Source organism: Parus major, chromosome Z (assembly GCF_001522545.3).
Source record: "Parus major isolate Abel chromosome Z, Parus_major1.1, whole genome shotgun sequence".
Classification (NCBI taxonomy): Eukaryota; Metazoa; Chordata; class Aves; order Passeriformes; family Paridae; genus Parus; species Parus major.
In genome coordinates, this window is record NC_031799.1 from 9076448 (window position 1) to 9096515 (window position 20068).

The 20068-nt window shown below is 52.9% G+C and overlaps 1 protein-coding gene across 1 annotated transcript; it reads right to left on the reverse strand.

The window, feature by feature from the left end:
* Positions 1–208: 208 nt before the first annotated feature.
* On the reverse strand, positions 209–15612 carry LOC107198300 (carbonic anhydrase 9). The gene is made up of 12 exons (XM_015615208.3): positions 15402–15612; positions 8553–8576; positions 7250–7420; positions 4961–5103; positions 4215–4307; positions 3901–3967; positions 3501–3658; positions 3225–3360; positions 1069–1092; positions 863–889; positions 640–733; positions 209–499 (listed from the first exon to the last, which is right to left on the reverse strand). The coding sequence occupies exons 1-12, from the start codon at positions 15532–15534 to the stop codon at positions 436–438; spliced, it is 1134 nt and encodes a 377-aa protein (XP_015470694.1). The 5' UTR covers positions 15535–15612; the 3' UTR covers positions 209–435.
* Positions 15613–20068: the final 4456 nt, after the last annotated feature.

Here is a 20068-nt window from a genome sequence, read left to right on the forward strand (position 1 = left end):
GGCAGGGCTGGACTGTAGAAGAAGCCTTGTGCTGCTTACTCTGGAGCTCTGCCTGGTGCATAGAGGCTGATGCTGTCTTTGCTGGTTGAGAAGGGGTCCCTGCCCACCCCTCTCCACAGTTGTTCCAGCTGCATCAGCATGCTCTTTCCTGCCCCATGGCGCTCTTTTCTGCCCCACAGCTTCCCACAAAGGCAGCAGAGACAGTTGGTACCGTGGGAAGATTTTATTTATTTTTTTTAATGGTTTTTACCCTTTTTTATAACAAAAATATCTTTTGGGGCCAAATACTGCCCCCCAGACAAACAGTCCATGTGCACAGCCCATGCAGCCAAGGCATGCTGGAGCACTGGTCTTCCTTGACCTGGGATGGGAGTGAGGAGAGGTGGGGTGGCAGGCTGAGCCCGTGGGGCTGGGACTGCCACAGAGGTGAGGAGTTTATGCGGTGTTCTCGGTGCTGGCTGCCGTGTAGATGACCTTGGATTTGGTCGGCGAGTCCAGCCTGGGGGGGAAAGAAAGAGGGGGGAGCCGTTAGAGGAGATGGAGGGTCTTGTTGCCTGAAACCACCATTAAACCCCGTTCTTGTGCCGTGGACCCATCCCAACCCCAGGCGCTGTCGTCCTGCGTCTCCCCGTTGCTCACCGTGCATTCTGGCTGCGGTGCTTATAGATGTACAGCAGGAAGGCCAGTGCTGTGACAGCAAAGAGCACCCCGAAGAGCACGGCCAGCACATCTCCTGCAAGCGAAGCACAAGCGTGTTACTCTGGGTCCCCTGCAACTACTGGCTGAGGGGAGGCAAGGAGCAGACTAGTAGCCCAGGAGCCAGAGGGGACACAAAGGACCAGCCTTGGCTGAGCACACTTACCTGCATGAAATGAGCTGGAGTGTCCTTCTGAAAAGGAGACAAAGACCGGAGGATGAGAACCAGGAGCGTGGATGCTAGAACAGCCCTACAAACCCACTGTGGCTGCCCACCCCCCAACTCATCACATGGCTTGCACAAGACCCCAATTCTCAGGCAGGTGCACCCCCTGCCTACCTTCCCCTGCTTTGTGCCAGCTCTTCACCTACCTGCTGTTGCTGAATCATCACTACCTGTAAAGAGAGACAGCACAGTCAGGGGTTTGCCTTTGAGGTATTTTGGGAAGTCTCAAAACCTGCAGGCCTTTGGGCCCCTCTTCCAAAATAGGGTTGCCCAGAAGACTCCCCATCACCCATCAGCAGGAGAGAGCTGCCTGCCACGTCCCCAGCAGCTCACAGCATCTTGCTGCAGGAAGCCCAGTCCTGACACCCTGCCAGAAGCACGAGAGAAGGGGAGAAGAAAGGATCCCTGAACCAGAGCCCACACATGAGCCTCTCTGAGCCCAGCCAGAAACTCCCCCCACTGTTGTTGCCACAGCCTAGGAAGCAGTCAGGGTGCTGAGCACTGCAGCACTCCATGACTGCACTGGACCCCACAGGAGACCCCAGAGAGGCACCTGGGATGAGCCCAGGAGGCAGTAGCCATGGGGACAGTTGCCTGCATGGTCAGCAGCTCTGAGGGAGGAGGCAGCCACACATTGCAGGTAGGACACCTGGCACGGGGATGGCTTGGCGGCCCTACCTGCTGGGAGGGAGCCCTGCTGGACAAATGTTTGCCCAGTATAAAAGCTTGGCTTATAAAGAGCTGCATTATCATCTGTATGTGGCTCAGGTGTGGTGCACAGAGTGGCACTATCTATGGGCTCTATCCAGCTGCATGGCTGCTGCAGGAAAGATGCCACCTCAGTCCAGCAGCTGGGAGCAGCAGTGGTTATCCCAAATTTTGGGTGGCTGGCAAAAGGATTAATGAGCATGGATACAGAAGGTGAAGCTGGAAGCAAAACAAGATGTGACAAGATCAGCACTCCATCTCAGTGCTCAGCAGCCCCAGGGCTAAAGCAGGCAGTTAGCACTGATGTGGGGAGAAACCCCCAACCATCCTGTGCACACAAGGCAGGGGACCAGCAACCTCGTTCAAAAGTACTGGGACATTCTCCTGGCACTTCTGGGGCAAGACCTTTGTAGCTTTGTCACAGTGGGGATTTTTGTTTAGAAATAAATAATAATAATAAAAAAATAGGTAGAGGTAGGCAACTCCCACCTTGCCCCAGTGCTGGGAAGCTTTGGAACAGCTTCTGCAAGAAAGTAGTAAAAGAAAGGCTCGGAGGTAAATGGAAAATATGATAAAGTATCTAAGAGGTTTACCAAAGATAGAGCATGCCAGCCTAACCTGATATCCTTCTTTGATAAGTGATATTCTAGACAAAGAAAATGCGGTAGATTTTATCTCTCCCAGCTTCAGTGAAGCATTTGATGCAGTGCCACATGGGAAACTGCTAGCCAGGCTGAAGACCACAGTGATTAAAAGCTTAGAGCCATTAGCAAGCAGGTTGCAGGTGGAACGGTGAGGGAAGTGCCTTGCACCACATTGTGTGGTTATCGAGGCATTGCCCAGAGGCCTGGGACCAACCCTGTGCTGTTCCTATTAGTCACCTTCACAAAAGGTGTAGGAAATGCCATCAGAACAGAAAAGGAACAGGATATTGAACAGAAAATTCCCAGTGACCTCAGGGAGCAGCAATGGGCAAAAATTCAGTGATGCAGAGCGATAGTCACACCTGAAGATTAATAGTGATTTCTACTCATGCCTGGAAATCACCAATGCAAGAAAGGCCTTCGAGGAGAAATAGAGGGTGGGAATTCAGGGATCCCTCAAACAGGGGACTCTGTGCCTGGCCAGGATGACTTTGAGGACCCCCTGGCAGAGCACAGCCTTCAGGAGGGGTCCCCAGCACTGCCTGTCCTGCAGGATTTGGAGGAGGGGCGTTCACTGCAAGCTTGTACCTCTGGCAGCTCTTACTGATTTTATCTGTTGCATTTGGGATTAAAGTAGCTAGCTGGAGTGCTAGGACTTGCCTGTTTGCTCTTGACTACGCATCCCCTAGTCCTGCTACTATTATGTCTGCAAGACTAAGGATAAAATAGTTTCTAGAAACCAGTCTTCCCCAGGCAGGGTGAAAGAAGTGCAGAAATGGGAGAGAGCAGCACCCTAAGACCAGTGCTGCCACATGTCACTTCCTGGGCAGGTCTGACCCATGCAGATGCTGTGTTTCTGTAACATACACAAAGCACTGCCTCCTGCTCCTGGCCCCATCACTGCATCCCTACTGCTGGGAGCAGCCTGAGCACACTCACACACTCCTTACCAGAAGAGTGCTTCACTGAAGGGGTGGTCTGGAAACTCGCCAGCACCCGTCGCCCGTGCAGGTTCTGCACTGGCCGGTAGTTGTTCTGCAAAAGCTCGCCATCAGGGCTTCTCAGGGTCGAAATCAGCATTGACATCTGGAAGGAGAGCAGTGTGAACAGAATAGCATCCATCCTGCCTTTGGGAGCAGGTGAGCTGCAGACCACTGGCACAGGGCACCTGCACTAACTTATGAGGAGAGGCTGGGAAAAACACGGAGCTCATTGCCCTGACAGACCTGGTGATGAGAGAGCAGCATGGTCTGGTTGAAGATTGTCCATTTGACTGTCTGGTAGCAGGGAGGGGTGGTCAGAGAACCATTGTAGTGGAAGTACAGTTTCAGGTTGGCAGGCAGTAGACCTGCAATGTTGAATCCGGGCACCAAGGTTTCTTGTCCTGGGAGAGGAAATATCATAGGAGTGAGACTGGTACAAACCTCTTGGAGGACAGCAACATGAAGGTCATGGGCAGCCTGGCACTGCCTGTGCCACTGCAGCCACTGGAGAAAGAGCAGTTGATTTGCCCTGGAGGCAGGGGAAACAGGGGGGGCGCCTGCTGAAGCCCTGCTCTGCTGAGCAGCTGGTTTCTCTGCTGGGCTGCAGCCCCTGAGACAAACACAAGGTGGGATAGGGTCTTACCTACTTCTTGGATTTCGAGCAGATGCTTAAGTATTTCATGGTAGTATTGGTTCTCCCCATGCCCAACCTGCAACACAGACACTCCAGGGTAACAGCAAGGCTGGGGCCAAAGGGAGACAAGATGGTGACAGCAGTGCCAGCAGAGAGGTATTGCTCCTTGACAGAGGCACCCTATCCCAATGACCCCTTAGTTCTTATCAGGGCTGCTCTGCCCTTTCTCTCCCCTTCTTCCAAAGTACACTTGCACCTCTGCCAGTCCCCAAAACTCTGCCCACCCCGGTCCCATCCTCTCCATGCTGATCCACGGAACTCACCTCCAGAAAGGCTCCCAGTACAGCCAGGCCATCTGGGTGAACCATTGCCTCTGTAAAGCTGTCATACTTGGTATTGTAGTGGACCACATGGATCTGGAAGGGAAAAATGCAATCCCAGTGCTGGATGGACACCACTGGGTGATGCTCACTCCCACAGGGCTACAGCCTGCTGACACAAGGGCTGTGAGAGACACACAGGCATGATGAGTATCACTGCAGAGGAGGGAAAATGCTGGTGGGACCAAGAAAATCTGCTGTCGCAAAGCACCCAGCATGAAGCTCTGTCTTCAGGAACTTCCCTGGTCAGGAGCCACAAACCAGCAATCTGTCCTGCAAAACAGGGGCTAATACTGCAGAGCCAGGATCACTTTGAGGACAGCAGCTTGAGAAGGAGGGATAAAACCAGATGCGAGCTGGCAGAGCAAGAGGACAGTGTGTACAGAGTAAACAGTCCTTGTAGGTCCCAAAGCAGGCTCACAGCCTCCAGGGAAGCTGGCTTCCACAGCCTGGGGACTGCCACAGCTCCTGCTCCATCAGCCCAGGACCAGGCTTCACCATGAGTCTGGCTCAGCACCAAAGTGTGGCCTGCTACACTGAACTCCACTGCCCAGGATCCTGGCCAGGAGTTACAGCCTACATCCAGTGACAACCAGAGCCATGGGCAAGGAGCAGGACAGCATTCCAGCGCCTTCCCTGCCCAGCACCATGAGGAAAAAGATGTATCCAGCACCATGAGGGCTCCTTACCTCGGCAGCAAAGCGTCGCCCATTGACGGTGTGCTCTGAGCCGTGTCCCGATGGCGAGCCCCAGTGCAGGTGCAGCTGTACAGCTCGGTACTGCTGGGCATAGCCACCAGTGAGGGCCAGGGACTCGGGCAGATCAAGGACAACTGCAAAAGCAGAAGGAAGAGGTCAGTAATACAACATAAAGCCCAGACCATTGCACAGGTAGGCAAAGGAGGTGTCTCAAGGGAAACAGTCACCCTGGGCTTCTAGAAACCAGTCATAACAGAAAACCTTGCTGTCAGGAGGCTGTGGGCAAGCCTTCCAATGTGTCAGGGTTCAACTTCTGACTGAAGGTTGTAGGATACTGCAGTAAATACGTCAGCTTCAAAAATAGCTGCTACGAAAATGCTGGAAAGTGAAGAGCCCCTCTGCAAAGACTCCCGGGGCCATCTCCAAGCCAAATGTTATCCAACAATTTATTCAGTAAGTGAGAATAACATGAAGACATCATGGACAAAATTCATAGAGAAATATACTGGCAGAGTGGTGAATATCTATGAAAGCAGGGCATCTGGACAGAGAGCTGCAACTCTAATGAGCTGGGACCTTTCAAATAAAGCAGCCTGCAAATGTATGACAGCACTGGAGCTAGTGGCACAGAAGCATTAAATATTTTGAAAGCACTTAGAGCTAAATTTTTTGCCTCTTTGGATACCATAAATTCATACTTTGTGTTTTCTTTACCTTATTATGCTTTATCCAGCTATTTTGGACTTTTGCAGCAATGCAGCAAATCTTAAACTAAAACATACATGTGGCAAAAATATCAGGGAGCATCCCTAGACTCTGAGAAAGGCTGTCCTATGCTTTTAACCACCTTCTCCTAATTTTTAATGTAAGGTCTTTTCATTTTTCCTTTTCAGATGGGGTGTCCCTTAGTAACATCACTGATGGGGCACAGATTTGGGATTAACCATGTAACAGGGCTGTGATGAATCATTGTCTGTTTTGAATTCCTTGCCACTGGGTTCAGAGATAGAAAACTCAAATACAGGAAGTGAGAAACTGTTCCCTCCCTATGAACTTATCTGCTTTTACACTTTTGTATAGGTAAACCATTCTCTTCCTTCTCCTAACTATCTGAGTCATTTTCAGGCCCTCAAAAAAGCTTATGAAGCATATATACTTTGTTCCCAAAATGAGTAACTGTACAAATATCTTACTGGGCTTGCAACTTTTTATTTTTTTATGGCTTTTTATACAGGAGAACAGTGGTTGCCACAATAAAAAAAGGCATGTTAAAAGCATGTGAGAAAGTACATCCCCCCCCACCAATGAAAATGCTCTCACTGCTTTTCTAAACACCAAGCAACACCAGATGCCAGGGTGTCTAAAATAGCAACTACTGAGCTCAACTAGTTTAACTCTGCAGGCACATTAGGGCAGGAGGCCACAATATAGAGCTCCGTGCATGCAGCATGCAGCTGATCTGACCATACACAGCAAACCTGACCTGTCAAGTTTTCTGTATGCACAGGTCAGCTCCATCTCGTTGCCTACCAGGGCAAGGAAGTGCCTTATCACACCGTCAGCAAGTTCTTAAGTCGCTTTCTCCATAACCTTTTCTTAGCTCAGGGACTGGCAGAGACCAGCATGCACAAAACATTCTGCCTTCTCCAAGAAAAAGCTGGTAGCAACCAGGTCCAACCATCCTCAGCTGTGGAAAGATGTGGTTTTCCTCCATATCTGGACTAGCGAGGCTGATACTAAAATAACGTGAATAAGTTGTGTCCAGAACTGTACAAAAGCCATTCTAGTATTGGAGAAGGGAAAAAAAAGACCCATAAAAAAATTCTCAAGATCGTGAGATAGAATCCTTAAGTATGGACAAAGTAAGGTGGTCAACACTGTGCCCCGAACTCTAACTTACCTAGGTAACTTAAAATCTAAGTCACATCATGAGACTGATGAGTCCTTTGAAGGTGAAATGCAGGGGAGGAACCAGTGGCTGAAAACTTGCATTGGAAATATCAGGGACACATTTTTAAAGAAAATGTGGAATTAACAAATTCCTGGAGCCAGCTCCCAAAGGCTCTGTACACCTTGGAGCTTCTCACCTCATCCAGGAATACAAATGGACCTGTAAAATTTCTACAGCCTGTTGCTTCCTTTTTGGCCTAGAAGGCAACAGGGCTGCAGCCTGCAAGCCAGTGTTCTGGGAAAGGGCATCAGAGAAGCCCAGTCCTGCTGGGAGAGTCTGAGCATCTCCTCTCCTTGTGCTCCAGCCCCTGCAGTTGCCTCTGCCCCTACCTGTATGCCCATTGTTCTTCAGCTTGAGCTGCCTGTTGGCAGGCAGGCTGTAGCCAGAGAGCTGGATCGGCCGCAGGTCAGGGCTGAAGATGACCTGAGCTGTGTCAACATTGATGGGTGATTGCTTGGTGCCCCCACAGTCCGAGTAGTCCGTACTCCAGTGCTTCAGGTCTGGTGCAAGAAGGAAGGGAGGGACTGTCAGTGAGATCTCCAAAAAGAAGGTTTGGGGGTGCTGGGGAAGTGGGCTGGCAGTGGCCAGGGAAGTAGCCATGCATGTAAGTTTAGCTTCCATGAAGTTAGCTTGGGAGCAGCTTTATACCAACATGTGACTGAATGCAGCTGTATCAGGAAAGGTCTCAGAGCATGGTGAGCTGCCAGGAAAGTCTATTTTTGGGGTGTTTAGGAAGAGTGCAAGAAGATCATTTACAAGTGGACTTGGCAAGCTGAGGATCTGCTGCCCTGCAGCTCATCACACACTTGCTGCCTTGCACAGCCTGGCCTTTGGCAGGTATCACCCCCAGTACTGCTTGAGCAAGGTACCACAGTGCTCCTGGGCTCTGTGGCAAAGGACATGGCTGGGTTGGCTGCTGAAATGGCCACCTCTCCCCAGTACCACAGCTGGGATAAGCATGGCTGATGCCCCAGAAACCTCCTTTTGCAGTGCAGAGGGCTGCTTCTAGTATGTCATGGGCCAGTGCAAACCCAGGCTTGCCCCCAGGCCAGCCCCTTGCAGGACCCCTGTAAATATGGAACTGGGCATTAGCAGCTGAGCCAAACCCCAGAGTGATGGTGCATTAAGGAGTGTATCTGTCATACCACTGTGGTGATGCCCATCATGAGTGCTGTGGAGAAGCCCCCCTGGCCTTGATGGGAGAGCAGGGCCAGGCAGGATGGGGAGGGAGGGTGACAGGGGCCAGAGGTGAAGACAAGCTAATCCCTGGGCTGGTCAAAGTCCCAGCATGGGCTGCAAGTCTAGCCTGGGGAGAGCAGCCTTTTCCCCACTTGGCACAGGGTCAGGGGAGCTCTCATTCAGGGAGGAGCCCTTCCCTGAGGGGCATCCCCCCCACACCCAAGGGGCTGGGAAAACCCTCATTGGAGCTGCTGTTTCCTGGTGAAATCCTGGTGAACCCCTAGCTCCTCAGCCCATCCATGCCTGAGTACGGGCACTGTGTCAGGGTCAGGCAGGAGGGAAGGGTGAGTGGTGGAGTGTGCACAGAAACCTTGTAATAATTAACCACAGCTGGCTCAGTTCCAGGATCTGCTGGGTAGTAGAAAAAAGCAGAAGTAACTGCAGGGTATTTACCTTCATAGCTCCAGTGGCTGTGGCCTTGAAAAAAAAGAAAAGAAAGAACCACATGAATGGAAGGGAAAGGTTGTCAGCTAACACACCTCAGCCAGGCAGCAGGTCCCTGGACTCACACTGCCTTCCTTCCCCCTCCCCACCTTTGCTTTCTCACTTCTCCCTCTGTCCCAGCAAAGGGCATGTTTCCAGAGGGTACTGCCTCCTCGGAGCATGGCCAGGTCCCCTGCACTTGTCAGTCAGAGGGAAAACCCCAGGGCTGACATTTTGTCGTCATCCTTAAAAAGGAAAAATCAGGGATACTGGCTTCCACTACTGAGCAGCTGTAACAGCAGCTGCTCCAGAGCAGACAAAACCTCCCACTACCCCAAGACAAGGCACTTCACAAGTGCAGCTCTCACACTCCATGAGGAGTTTGGGCAGCAAGATGCACTGCACCTTGCAGACACTCTCTTCACACCTGGGACTGACAGTAGAGGAAGAAAATGAGCATCAAACCCTTTTCTTTACATCAGTGAGTGCTCCAGTAGTGGGGAGGGGCTTTCATAGGAAAATGTGCCAGGCCAAATGCTCAGCTTCTACTCCCAGTTGTAATTCATATGACTGCCCAAATACCCACACAGAGCTTCTTTAGGTCCTACCATGCAAAACCCTTTCTTCAGGAAAAGCAGGAGAGAGGATTAGGGATCCCATGCCAGGACCTCTGCATTTTTTGTGTCACCCATGGGTCACACTGTTACCACAGAAAGGCAAGATGTGACCTGAGCTTCCCACAGCCAGTGGTGTGCCCACTGTGCAGATCTAGAGGGGACAAAGCCCTGCTGGGAAGGTCCTGAGAGTACCCAGTACTCAAAAGGCTGGCCCTCACACTGTCACTCTCCTCCAGGGCAGCCAGCAATGCCTGGATTCCTGACACATCACTGGAGCTGGCCTTAGAAGTGCACCAGAACCTCTTCTCAGATACACCTGACCAAACACCTTAGCTACCACCAGCCCTTCTAAACCAGCTCCAGAGCTCCAGCCATGTAGGGCTGGTGATTGATGTAGAGCTCAAATATGCCCCAAGCAAGGAAATATGGCCCAAAAGGATTACGTGCCTGCTCTGACTGGCACAACAGGTAATTCATGAGCTCCTCCTCTGATTTGTCCTTACCAGCAACATTGTCACTGCAGACAGGCTGTTGGCACTTGCCAGCCCATGAGTAAAGGATGAGAGCATGCCAGGATGGGACAGTTTGGGGCAAACCAGGGCGTTCATACAGCAGCAATGACATGGAGGAGCATTTAAGAGGTACAGTTGAGCCCAAATGTGATTTCTGCCCCTTGGTGAGGCCATTTGTCTGCTAGCCTCACCAGGATGCAGGAGGGTCTCTGCAGGAGCTGCTCTGGCCCCCATCCCTGCTGCTGACATGAGCTATCGACACGCACTTGCTATTAATAGGAGTGGATTCCAGCTGAGGGGTGAGAAAGGAAGAGGCAAGCTTTCCCAGGCCCAGATGTCCCATGCAAGGCCCTAAGCCCAGCAGGATCCTGCCCTCCACTCAGTGAGGATCCAGGCATGGCACTGCTGGGGGTCTTGGTGCATCAGGGGAGTGGAGGACCACAACCAAACTGGGCTGGGAAAGGCTGGTTCAGGGGCACTGTGTGCTGAAGAGGTGGGAACAGACTTCAGGGCTCCCTCCAGCGTGGCTGGCAACTCACCTCTGTCACATTTCTGATGCTCAAGAGCAATGTTCAGGAATATCTTGGCTATTCCCAAAGGCACAGGAAGAAGGACCAGCAAGCGGAGGACTGGGCAAGCCTCAGCTGCATGCACACATGTGCCCCAGGACAGACGGCAGTGCCCTCTCCATGTCTGCTTGCATGGCATTGCCCAGGGATGCACCCAGCTGTGCTATGGCAAGCTGAGATTCATTTGTCCCACCCATCTTGCTCACACAAAGGATAGCTGCTATCCAGAATCCAGAGAACATGGACCCTCCTCTGGAAACACCCTATATCATCTCCCACCCTCCTACCCCTCCTGGCACTATCTGCACAAAGAAACACTCACACTGGGGCAATCCTGGCACAGGTAAGGCACAGCACCCCAGGGCTGGCACATGGTGCCTTGGTTCACTGCACATGCCTCAACTGGCACAGCCTCCCCCGACACCCCACTTTTTGCTCACCTCCAGGGACTCTGCCTAGGCAGAAAGCAGCTCAAACGTCATATCACAGATTGAGCAATAGCCCCGTGCTGACACCTGCCCTGATGTGTCAGCACTGTGCCAATTACCTCAGGTTCCCACATCTCCCAGAACACACCTATTCCCAATAGCTGGGGGGCTCTGGACCCTCCTCACACCCTCTTGTCAGCTCAGACATCCCGAAGGCCGTAGCTGCCCCCAAGAGCCAGTTCGATCCACCCCAACACAACGGACTTCCCCAGGGATGTCTTGGCATCAAAACCAAAGGGACCCATGAGTTCTTATGCACCCACTGAAGCCCCCTTGAGCGTGTTTTCCCATCCCGTGGATCTGGGTGCAGTGACGGCACAGACAGGCCACCCCCTCGGGCAAGCATCTCTCCAGCGCAGCTGCGCAGGGTTGGGGCCCCTTGGCACAGGCACCGAGCGCTGCAGGAGAGACCGCCGAGGCCAGCCCAGCCGGGGCGCTGGGACAGGCTCTCAGCAGCAGCCCCTGCCTCGGAGGAGCCCCGCACTAACTACTCCGATCCCTTCCACCTGGGGGCATTTCCAATCTCGCATCCTTTACCGTGAACATTAACCCACTGCCCTGCCCAAGAGTGGATTTGCATAATTCAGCCTGCCTCCCACACTTCCCTCCGGAGCACGTCTTCTCCTTCGAAAAGCTGTGTGATGCCAGGTCTCCCTTCCGCTGAACAGCCGCCGCTCGCCACAAAAGACGTGGCTGCACCTCTGCAGCGGGTGCTGCAACTCTTTGCATGCCCTGCCGTTCCTCTGAGCACCCACTGCCCCGGCAGGGACTGCAAAGCGCTCCCAAAAACGGGGGGAAACAGCCCTGGTGATGCGATGCGCACACCGGGAGATAAGAGGGTTCCTTGCAGGGTTTCCAACAGGAGAACGCAGTAGGGCGCTGACAGGAGCTGCCTGCCCTTGCAGGCCTCCGTTCTCAGCCGAGCAGAGCCCCTCAGTTCACCTGAGTACTGCCTGCCACCTGCCTTTCCCCAGCAGCCTGTGATCCAGCCAAGTTTCCCACGAGTTTCCCCTCTTCACACCCTCCCTTTGTGCTTTCTCCTGCTGTTCCTTGCTCCCACTCAACCCTCCCATTCTGGGATACAGGCTTTGCTGCAAGTGCCAGCTCCCTTCCCTCCTTGACATCCAACACCATCCAACAACACTCTCCTGCCGAGTTCAGGCAGACGCTGCCATTACCAGCGTGCTGCTCCGCATGTCCTGCAGCCCGGGAGGAAGGGTAGGAGCAGCTTTTGGCAGCGTGAGGAGCCAGCTCAACCACTGGCTGCTGTGAGTCCCACATAGGAAAGACACTGATGCAGCAAGCTGTGCACAGGAGACCTCACCAAGGGCACACAGGAATGGACTGTGCACCCCAAGGACTCAGGATCGTTTGCACAGACCAGGAGGCAGCCCTCAGCAGAGCCAAACAATAAGGAAGGAGGCCAGGGGGTTTGCCCTGTGGGTCTGCACCCCCCATCCTGACTTTTTCATATTTTAGGATCTATGCAGTCTGAGGCTGCTGCAGGGTACCTGACAACACTGAAACACAGTGCTGTTCACAGTGTGGGTGCCGCCTCACAGCTACACAGACACTCGTGCTATCTGCTCACCTTGAGCTCTGGAAGTTCGATGGCTTGTGTGTGGCAGGCAGCACAGCAGGCTCGCTTCTAGCTCTTCCACACTGCTCTTATCAGCTGGGCACGCAGTGCCCTGTGCTCAGCCACAGGGAGTGCTGGCATCCTGCCAGAGCCTCCTCTTCCCACTGGGACCCAATCCTGAGCCACACCTGGCTCTAAGCCCCAAGGGATGAGTTCAGCTCACAGATGCCAGACCAGGACCAGCTTGCTGTGCCCTGTCCCAGGCTATGAAGGGATCAGTGGAGCTCATGGCCCAGAAGAGAAGGTGGGTAGGGTGTTATTCTTGAGGGTCAGCAGGCCAGAAGGTACCAGGACATGCAGAGATGAACAGAGTGCAGGTCCCAAAGTGGGGACCAGCCACAGCAACCAGGTCCCAGCCTACAAAACACATCCAAACACCCTGTCCCTTGAAAGCAGTAACTTGATTGGGGTACCTGGACTATGCCACTGTGCTCACACTGCCCAAAGCGAGCTCTCCAGCTCGCAAACGTGTCACAGGCACAAGGTCTGGGCAGGGGAGTGCATAACCTGAACATCCTTCTGCCAAACCCCACTGGAAGTGTCTCTATGGGAGGGCTGTGCCATCCCAGCCCCACCTCCTCCCTGTTTTCCCCATCCAGACACAGCCCCATGCAGCAGCACCCACGTACCTTCAGCTCAGGACACCACCCCATGTGCTGCCCATGGGGGTACTGATCTCTCCCAAGCCTGGCTGCACTAAAGCCCCTTTGTGTTTGTGAACTCGGACCCACTGCGAGCCTTTGGGATCAGCCTTTAATCTGCCACTGGTAGCACAGGTCGCTGCAGGGATTGTTCTTTGTTCTCCTGGGGGACAACTGCCTGCGCTGTGGAGCCCAAGACTGCCAGCCCCCCCCGCAAGGGGCAAGGGTTTGGGTGGAGGAAGGCATAGGGCAGGCTTTACTCCAGGGCATGTTCCTTCTCCTTCTGAACCCAGCTGCCCCAGCAAGTGCTGGGGGAAACAGGAAACAATCAGAGTGCTGCAGAGAAAGAGCCATCCCATCAAAAGGGATAAAAATGGGGAAATCCCAGAGGACAGATCAGTGCTTGGAGCTGGGGAGAGATATGATTAAGGAGTATTAAGCAAGAAAAATAGGTTCACTTGGAGGAAAAGGATATTGGGGAATAAGCAAGAAGAGGACACTGAGAGCAAGACACTCTGAATAGGAGGGAGAGGAAACAGGGAATTGGAGATACTATTTCCCAAAGACACACTTAAGACGGGACTCAGGTCTCTGGGCAAGCCAGAGTCTTCTCAGGGAGCAACCCCATGGCAAATCCCTGAGCATGTGCCATGTCTGGAGAGCCACCAGCCCTACCTCATGCACAAGCCTCAAGGAAGAGGGAACCAGCTCACCACCCAGCAGAGGTGCTGAGACACGCAGCTCCTGGCACCTGGTAGGAGCTTTAGAGTGTTCCAGCCATGACCTGCTTCTCATGGGATTCCATCCAGATCTTCAGCCTCTAACACTGCTATAGCATGGGCTAACTTGCCTGTTCCCTACTGACCTCCTGGCCACTGCCTTTCACCTTCTCCATTCCAGTGCTCCCACCCACCCATCCCAAACCTCACATGGTGTCCAGCCCCTTGGCCAGCGCAGCACACCGGTATGCTGAGCTCCCACCCTGTGGCCTGGGTTACTTAATCTCTGTGGCAAGAACCGTCTGCATCCCCATCCCTGTCCAGTGCTCAGCCCGGCAAGAACGGCTCTGGTAAGAAAAGTGATTCATTGCAGTAACAAAAGCAGCTCCTGGCACGAAACATTCCTGGTCCTTACCACAGGGCAGCTGTCCTGGCACTGGTCAGGATAACTCCTTACCAGAGGCAAAACCAAGGACAAGGACACGCTATGAGGCTGAGCCCAGGAAACAAACCTGTGGGCAAAGCAGGGACAAGGAGCATGACCAGGGACAACAATGTCCCAGTGCAGCACTCAGCCCCAGAAGAGCAAATCCACAGCCCTCCCCCAAAATCCCTGCAGAGCGCTGGCAGCGCCGTAGCTTCCAATCAGAACAGGGACCAAGACCAAAGACCCAGGACTTTTTCCCTGAACCTGTAACTCTGAAAACCTCTACACTACCAGCAAGACATCTCACGGGGAGGAGGAGGGGCACACAACCCTGCAGCCCTGCGTTCTGTCACGTCCCTCGTCCCCCATCGCCAGCCGTGAGGCAGCCCCCCTCCAACTCTGCAGCAGGGCCAGACCCCGTTCTTGGTGAGCCGGGGGGGACGAGGTGGATGCAGGACAGCCCAGCCGACATTCTGCAGGATAAAGGGGACTGCTCACCGTTCACCACGCCGGGCTGCAGGGTTGGAACCTCCGGGCGGTCCCCGGGAGCAAGCAAGGGCTGCTTGGTGCACAACCCTTGCACCGCTCCCCCCCGCCGCCCACATCTCAGTGAGTTCTGAGCCCCTCAGACTGATGCAAGAGGGACTTAGTGAGGGAAAAGGGCTGCGGACAAAGCGAGGGGCCAGCCCCTGGGCAGGGGTCGGGCCAGTCGAGCCGCACGGGAGTTGGCGGGAGCAGGGACAAAGGCAGGGACGTGCTGGGAGGTGCAGCGCCCGCAGCTGGGCGATGCTGGGGAGACTCATCTCCACGGGGTGCACCTCATCCTGGGGCGCACCTGAAGCTCGAACACGGATGCAGCAGGAGGTACAGCAGCCCCCCCTCCCCAAACCAAACAAGGGGAGAACTCCCTGGCGTTGAGGACACCTCTCCACAAAGCATCAGACTTCCCAAATCCAATACCTCTTGCACTGAGGCGCTCCACTCATCAAGGACCCCCAGCCCAGCAAGGGAGGGAATCCTGTACATCAGGGCACCCCATGTATCAGAGACCCCAAACTCAGTACTGGGGTGCTGCACGCATCAGGGTGCTCAAGCTCCGGCCATCCCAAACTAAGCTCCGAGGCGCCTCCTGCACGGGGAGCCCAAAGGCAGCAGCGGGGTTCCCCACGACTCGTGGAGCCCCGCGCACTGAGGGACCCCCGCTCACCTTTCCCCGGGGAATGCGGGAGCTCCTCGCCGCCGTGTTCCTGGTCGGTCTCGCTTTCGGAGCCGGCACGGCCCAGGGCGGGCAGTAGCAGGAGCGGGAGCAGGAGCCAGACCCGCAGCCCGGCGCGGTTCATCTCCGGCAAGTGCGCGGGTGCGGGACGGCGGCTCCGTGCCTGCCCGCCCGCCCGGCCGCACGTAAGTGAGAGCGGGCGGGGAGGAGGCGGCGGCTCTGACTCACGCCTCCGTTACCTTTTATAGGGGCTGGAGCCAAAGTCTGCCGCCGCACGGTCCGGCCAGGTGAGCCTGGCTCGAACCCGGGACTCCCCCCGGAGCTGCCCCTACCCCACTCTAGTCCCCCGCCGGGACATACGGTGGAGCCGGGGCCGGGGGAGCCCAGTCTGCTCCTCAGTTTCTTCAGCTATGGGTGTTCTCTCTCCTCAGCGATGGTTCAAGGATCCCTCAAGGGTGGGGGTCCTTCTCCCTAGCAGTGGGTGAAAGACCCCTGAGCCAGTGGGTGTCCCCTCTCCACAGTGATGAGTGAAGGAGCTCCCAGTAGTCGGCGTCCCCTCTCCTCAGTGCTGTGGTTAGGATCATCCAACAGTGGGTATCCCCTCTCCTTAGTGATAAGTTTGGGATCAGTCAGCCATGGGGTTTTGCAGTCCTTATCAGTGGGTGCCTGCTCTCCTCAGAAATGAAGCTGGCACCCCTTGGCCATGACTGTCCCCTCTCCTCAGTGGTCAGCCAGGGACCCCTCCATCATGGATGTCTTCTCAGAGTTGGGTGAAGAACCCTTTGATAGTGGCTGTCCCTTGTCCTCAGTAATGGTGTTGGGACCCCTGAGCAAAGGGCATCTCAGTGGTGGGTGTCCACTTTCCTCAGCAGTGGGTGAAGGACCCTGCTGTATTGAGGTGCAGACCCCCACCAAGGCTGTCCCTTCTCAGTGGTGGGTGAGGGACTCCTCAGAGGTGGATGTCCCCTCCTCTTGCTGATGTACAGGTAAGAAGAGCATTTCTGTGGAGGCTGGAGGATGGCACAGCTCCACTCGGGGCAGAAGTCTTTCTCCTGCTCCTCAGAGGTTGCAGGAAGCATATGGGTGCTGCTATGTGTATGTATATAGTGGACCTGGATACCAAAAAGCTTTGAACAAGGTCCTGCAACACAAGTGACCAGGCACATGAAAGCAGACTGCAGTCCATGCTGGTAGATGCATGCTGCAAATTTGGTGCAAGCAAGGATGCACATCATGAGGGTGGGCTTTAATCAGCTAATGAAACACATTAGAAGAGACCAGAGGGTCGTGGTGATGTCAGCTCACCACTTGCCAAGAAGAAAGTGAAGTAAGCATCAGGGATTATCAAGAAAGAAACAAAACCCAAACCAAAACAAAAAATCCACCTCATCCTGCTGTTAAATAAATCTTGGGTGAAACGTCCTCTCATTTTTTGCCCATGGTTTTGTTTCTCCCATCACAAAAGTGTCAGGAACAGAAACAGCATGTATGGGGCCCCAGGGCTGTTTGGGGGCGAGAGTGATTTCCATGTAAAGAAAGAGCAAAGCAGGCATGGCTGCCCAGCCTGGTGGAGTGAACTCTGTTCCCATAGCACCCTGGCTTGTATCACCCCAGAGAGCAGGGAACGAGCACTTAGTCTCTCGGGATAGCAGATTTACAGAACAATCAACGAAAATCATCCAGCAGGAAGTCTGAGTCCAACCAGCAAATTATTTTTTTTTCATGTGGTGCAGAAGGGAAAGGGAAAATCCTTTCCCTCAGTATGTAATTTGTGCACACACAAAAAGGTACTGGACAAGTTAGTGGGATATTGTGCCTTGCTCTGCAGCACTGCCAGAGTCCCTGCCCTGCGCCATGCCCCATAGGCTCCACGCCTCTGCTAAACCAGTCTGCCCAGCTCTTTCCCAGCCCAAATCACTGGTCAACCCAACACCTTCCTTTATGAATGTGCTCAGCAGAGGTGTGTGGATACATCCATATCCACAGGCTTGCCATTGCTGCAAGAAGGCTCAAGATCCATCAAGCGGTACAGAAGATCTGGTTGGGGGTTGGATTTTGTGCTGAGCAGAAGGAATAAGTGCCAAAAAGTTTGCAGCTGGAGACATAAGCTGCTGGCCATTGGTTACCTGGCACCATGGGCTTCTGCTGTGGGCTGTGCCACAGATGGTTGCTCTCTCCTGGTCTTGACAGAGAACTGTGCCTCCAGGGGTGACCTGCAGGTGAGATCAATGCGATTATCCTGATCCACCTTGCCCCTTCCAATACCAGATAAACTGAACCATCGGATAAGAAGACATTTGCCAAGGCTCAAGCAAACAGGGCTTGAGGGAAACAAACCATAAACTGTCATTCCAATGTTTTCTCCTGCTCATGATCCTGTGGTTTATCTAAATGGTCTTTATCCTGAAGGGAGAAGAAGAAGGCAGTTGTATACAGCAGAGGAATAACAGACTCAGTCTACCCTATTTTTGAAGACAAGCCCTGTGGAGTTTCCCACCTCACACCTGAGTGTATCAATTCTGCTTGCTTCTCCAGGGAAGTTACCCTGCATTCTCTTTGCTGCCCTGGCTTTCTTAGGTTTCATTGTCCTCCCTCTCTATTGCTCTTCGAGGATGAGCGTATCATATCACGGCTGCTGTAACTGCGCGTGTCTTCTTTCCACCTGTGATCTCTTACACTTTGTCAGCTCTTTTGTAGAGATGACACTTGGCAGCTGTGGACACTTAGAATGAAAGGTGACTCCATCATCAGGGCACTTGGTCTGGATAGTGCCTCCTGGGAATGCTGGAGTCTGTAAATCACAGCCACATTCCGTGAGCGTTGCAGCCCACACAGGGAAGAGCGCAAGGGGTTTGTTGTCCTGTACAAGGCTCACACCGGTGCTATACCCTCACCAAAAGCTGCCCCCTGGGACTCTCCATCAGAATTATGTCAGGGGAGATCTGATCAGAGGGCAAACAGCCCAGTTCTGTGCCCTTCTTTGCTGTGAGCTGTCTGGAAATACACAGCACCAAACTTGTGCCCAGCTCAGCACGGATCCAGCCCGAGGCACAAAGCACTGGCGTACCAGGGAGCTTCTCCAATCCTGCGCAGCACAAGATGCACCAGGCTGAGATAGAGTGGGTGTACTTCTGGAAACACTGGCTGGTCTTGTTTTAGCTCCAGTGCTGTAGGGAGGGACAACCTCTAAATGCTTGTAAAAGGGTTTATTCTCAGGAAAAGGATGTCATTCCCAGGAAAATTAACTCATGTTAAGGAAAGGCTTGGATGTCTAGAAGAATTTTGGCACTCTGGGCCTGATTCAAAATTGTACCAGTAATTCTTTCCCACGGGACATACTAGTGAATTCCTGAGCTCATTGAGGGCTTTTTGTCTGTTACTTTTAATGTCAAAAACAGCAGACACTGTTTTATCAGTGCTGCTGTCCTGCCTATTCACAATTTAGAGTTAAATCCCGTGGATGGTTTCCAAACAAAATCAGGCTGGTCTATGTCACTCACTGAAGTGAATCCCAGGTACAGGTACCTGCAATTGGTGTTTCATTACTGAGATTTGGTAGAATTGACTAAGCAACAGTCTTTCCTTCGAGGGGATGTTAGCCTGCTTTGCAATTTCATCAATTGCACATCTTTACTTTCATCTCCGCATCCGTACATTCGTTGTGCTGGTGCCATCAGCTGCCCAAGCCCTACACCAACACAATTTCAGAGTCTCCAGGGAATACTCAGCTTCCAGTGCCTGAGGGTGGGATGACAAGGGATATTTTGAGGAGTGTTAATTAGCTAGTTGCTTTCCCTTGGATGTCTAGGGTAATAGTGCATAGTTTCAGAGGAATGCCATCACCTGTGCTGTGGGGTTCTAGACCCAGCCTAGATCCCAGTCTGCTCTTTGTGGCCAAACTGTAGGATGCAGGTAGCCAGGAGAACAAACTGGCCTGGGAGCTCCTGAACTTGGGCCAACCTGAGGTGTTTGAGCTGCTTTAAAACTATGAATTCTAGCAGCTGTAGTAGGGGTGGTTTAAAATGCACATTTTTGTATTTGTATACACTATTTATAATGTATAGTGTTTACATGCTCATTGTTGCCTTTTGGTTAAAAACAGCTTGAATAATGGGAAGCAGAATTTTATTTTAAGAAGCTTTCTTCCAGCCCTGGGTCTCAAAATACCAAAACTTCTTTCAACTGAAAAAGTCTGACTTCAGACAAAATCTACATAGGAGCCTCTGGATCCTTGTGTCAGTATGTTCCAGGTAGGAAAGCAATCTCCCCAGCAGCTGCTGACAAGCACCAGCTATATTCTTGTTCCAGCAGGACAAAAATATGGAGATTTGAAACAGGCAAGCACTTCCGAGAACACTGAGGTGTGTCACAGTCTCTCTTTAGCAGTGAATACATCAATCCTTTTAATTGCAGCAAGCAGAACAAGAGTTTTACCTATAGCTGTGTCCAAATTAGGACTGACAAATCCTTGCCTGGGCATTGAGTTTGATCCCTCTTTTTAAAAAGCAGCTTTGTGGTTTCCCTCCCAACCTGATGAAGCCACATGTGGAAAGCAGTGGTCATCCTTTCTTGATCTTACAATAAAACCTCAGCATTTATGAATCTTCTTTGAATTTTTCTTTCAAGTGAATTTATTTGGTTGTATGTGAAGGCTGCCC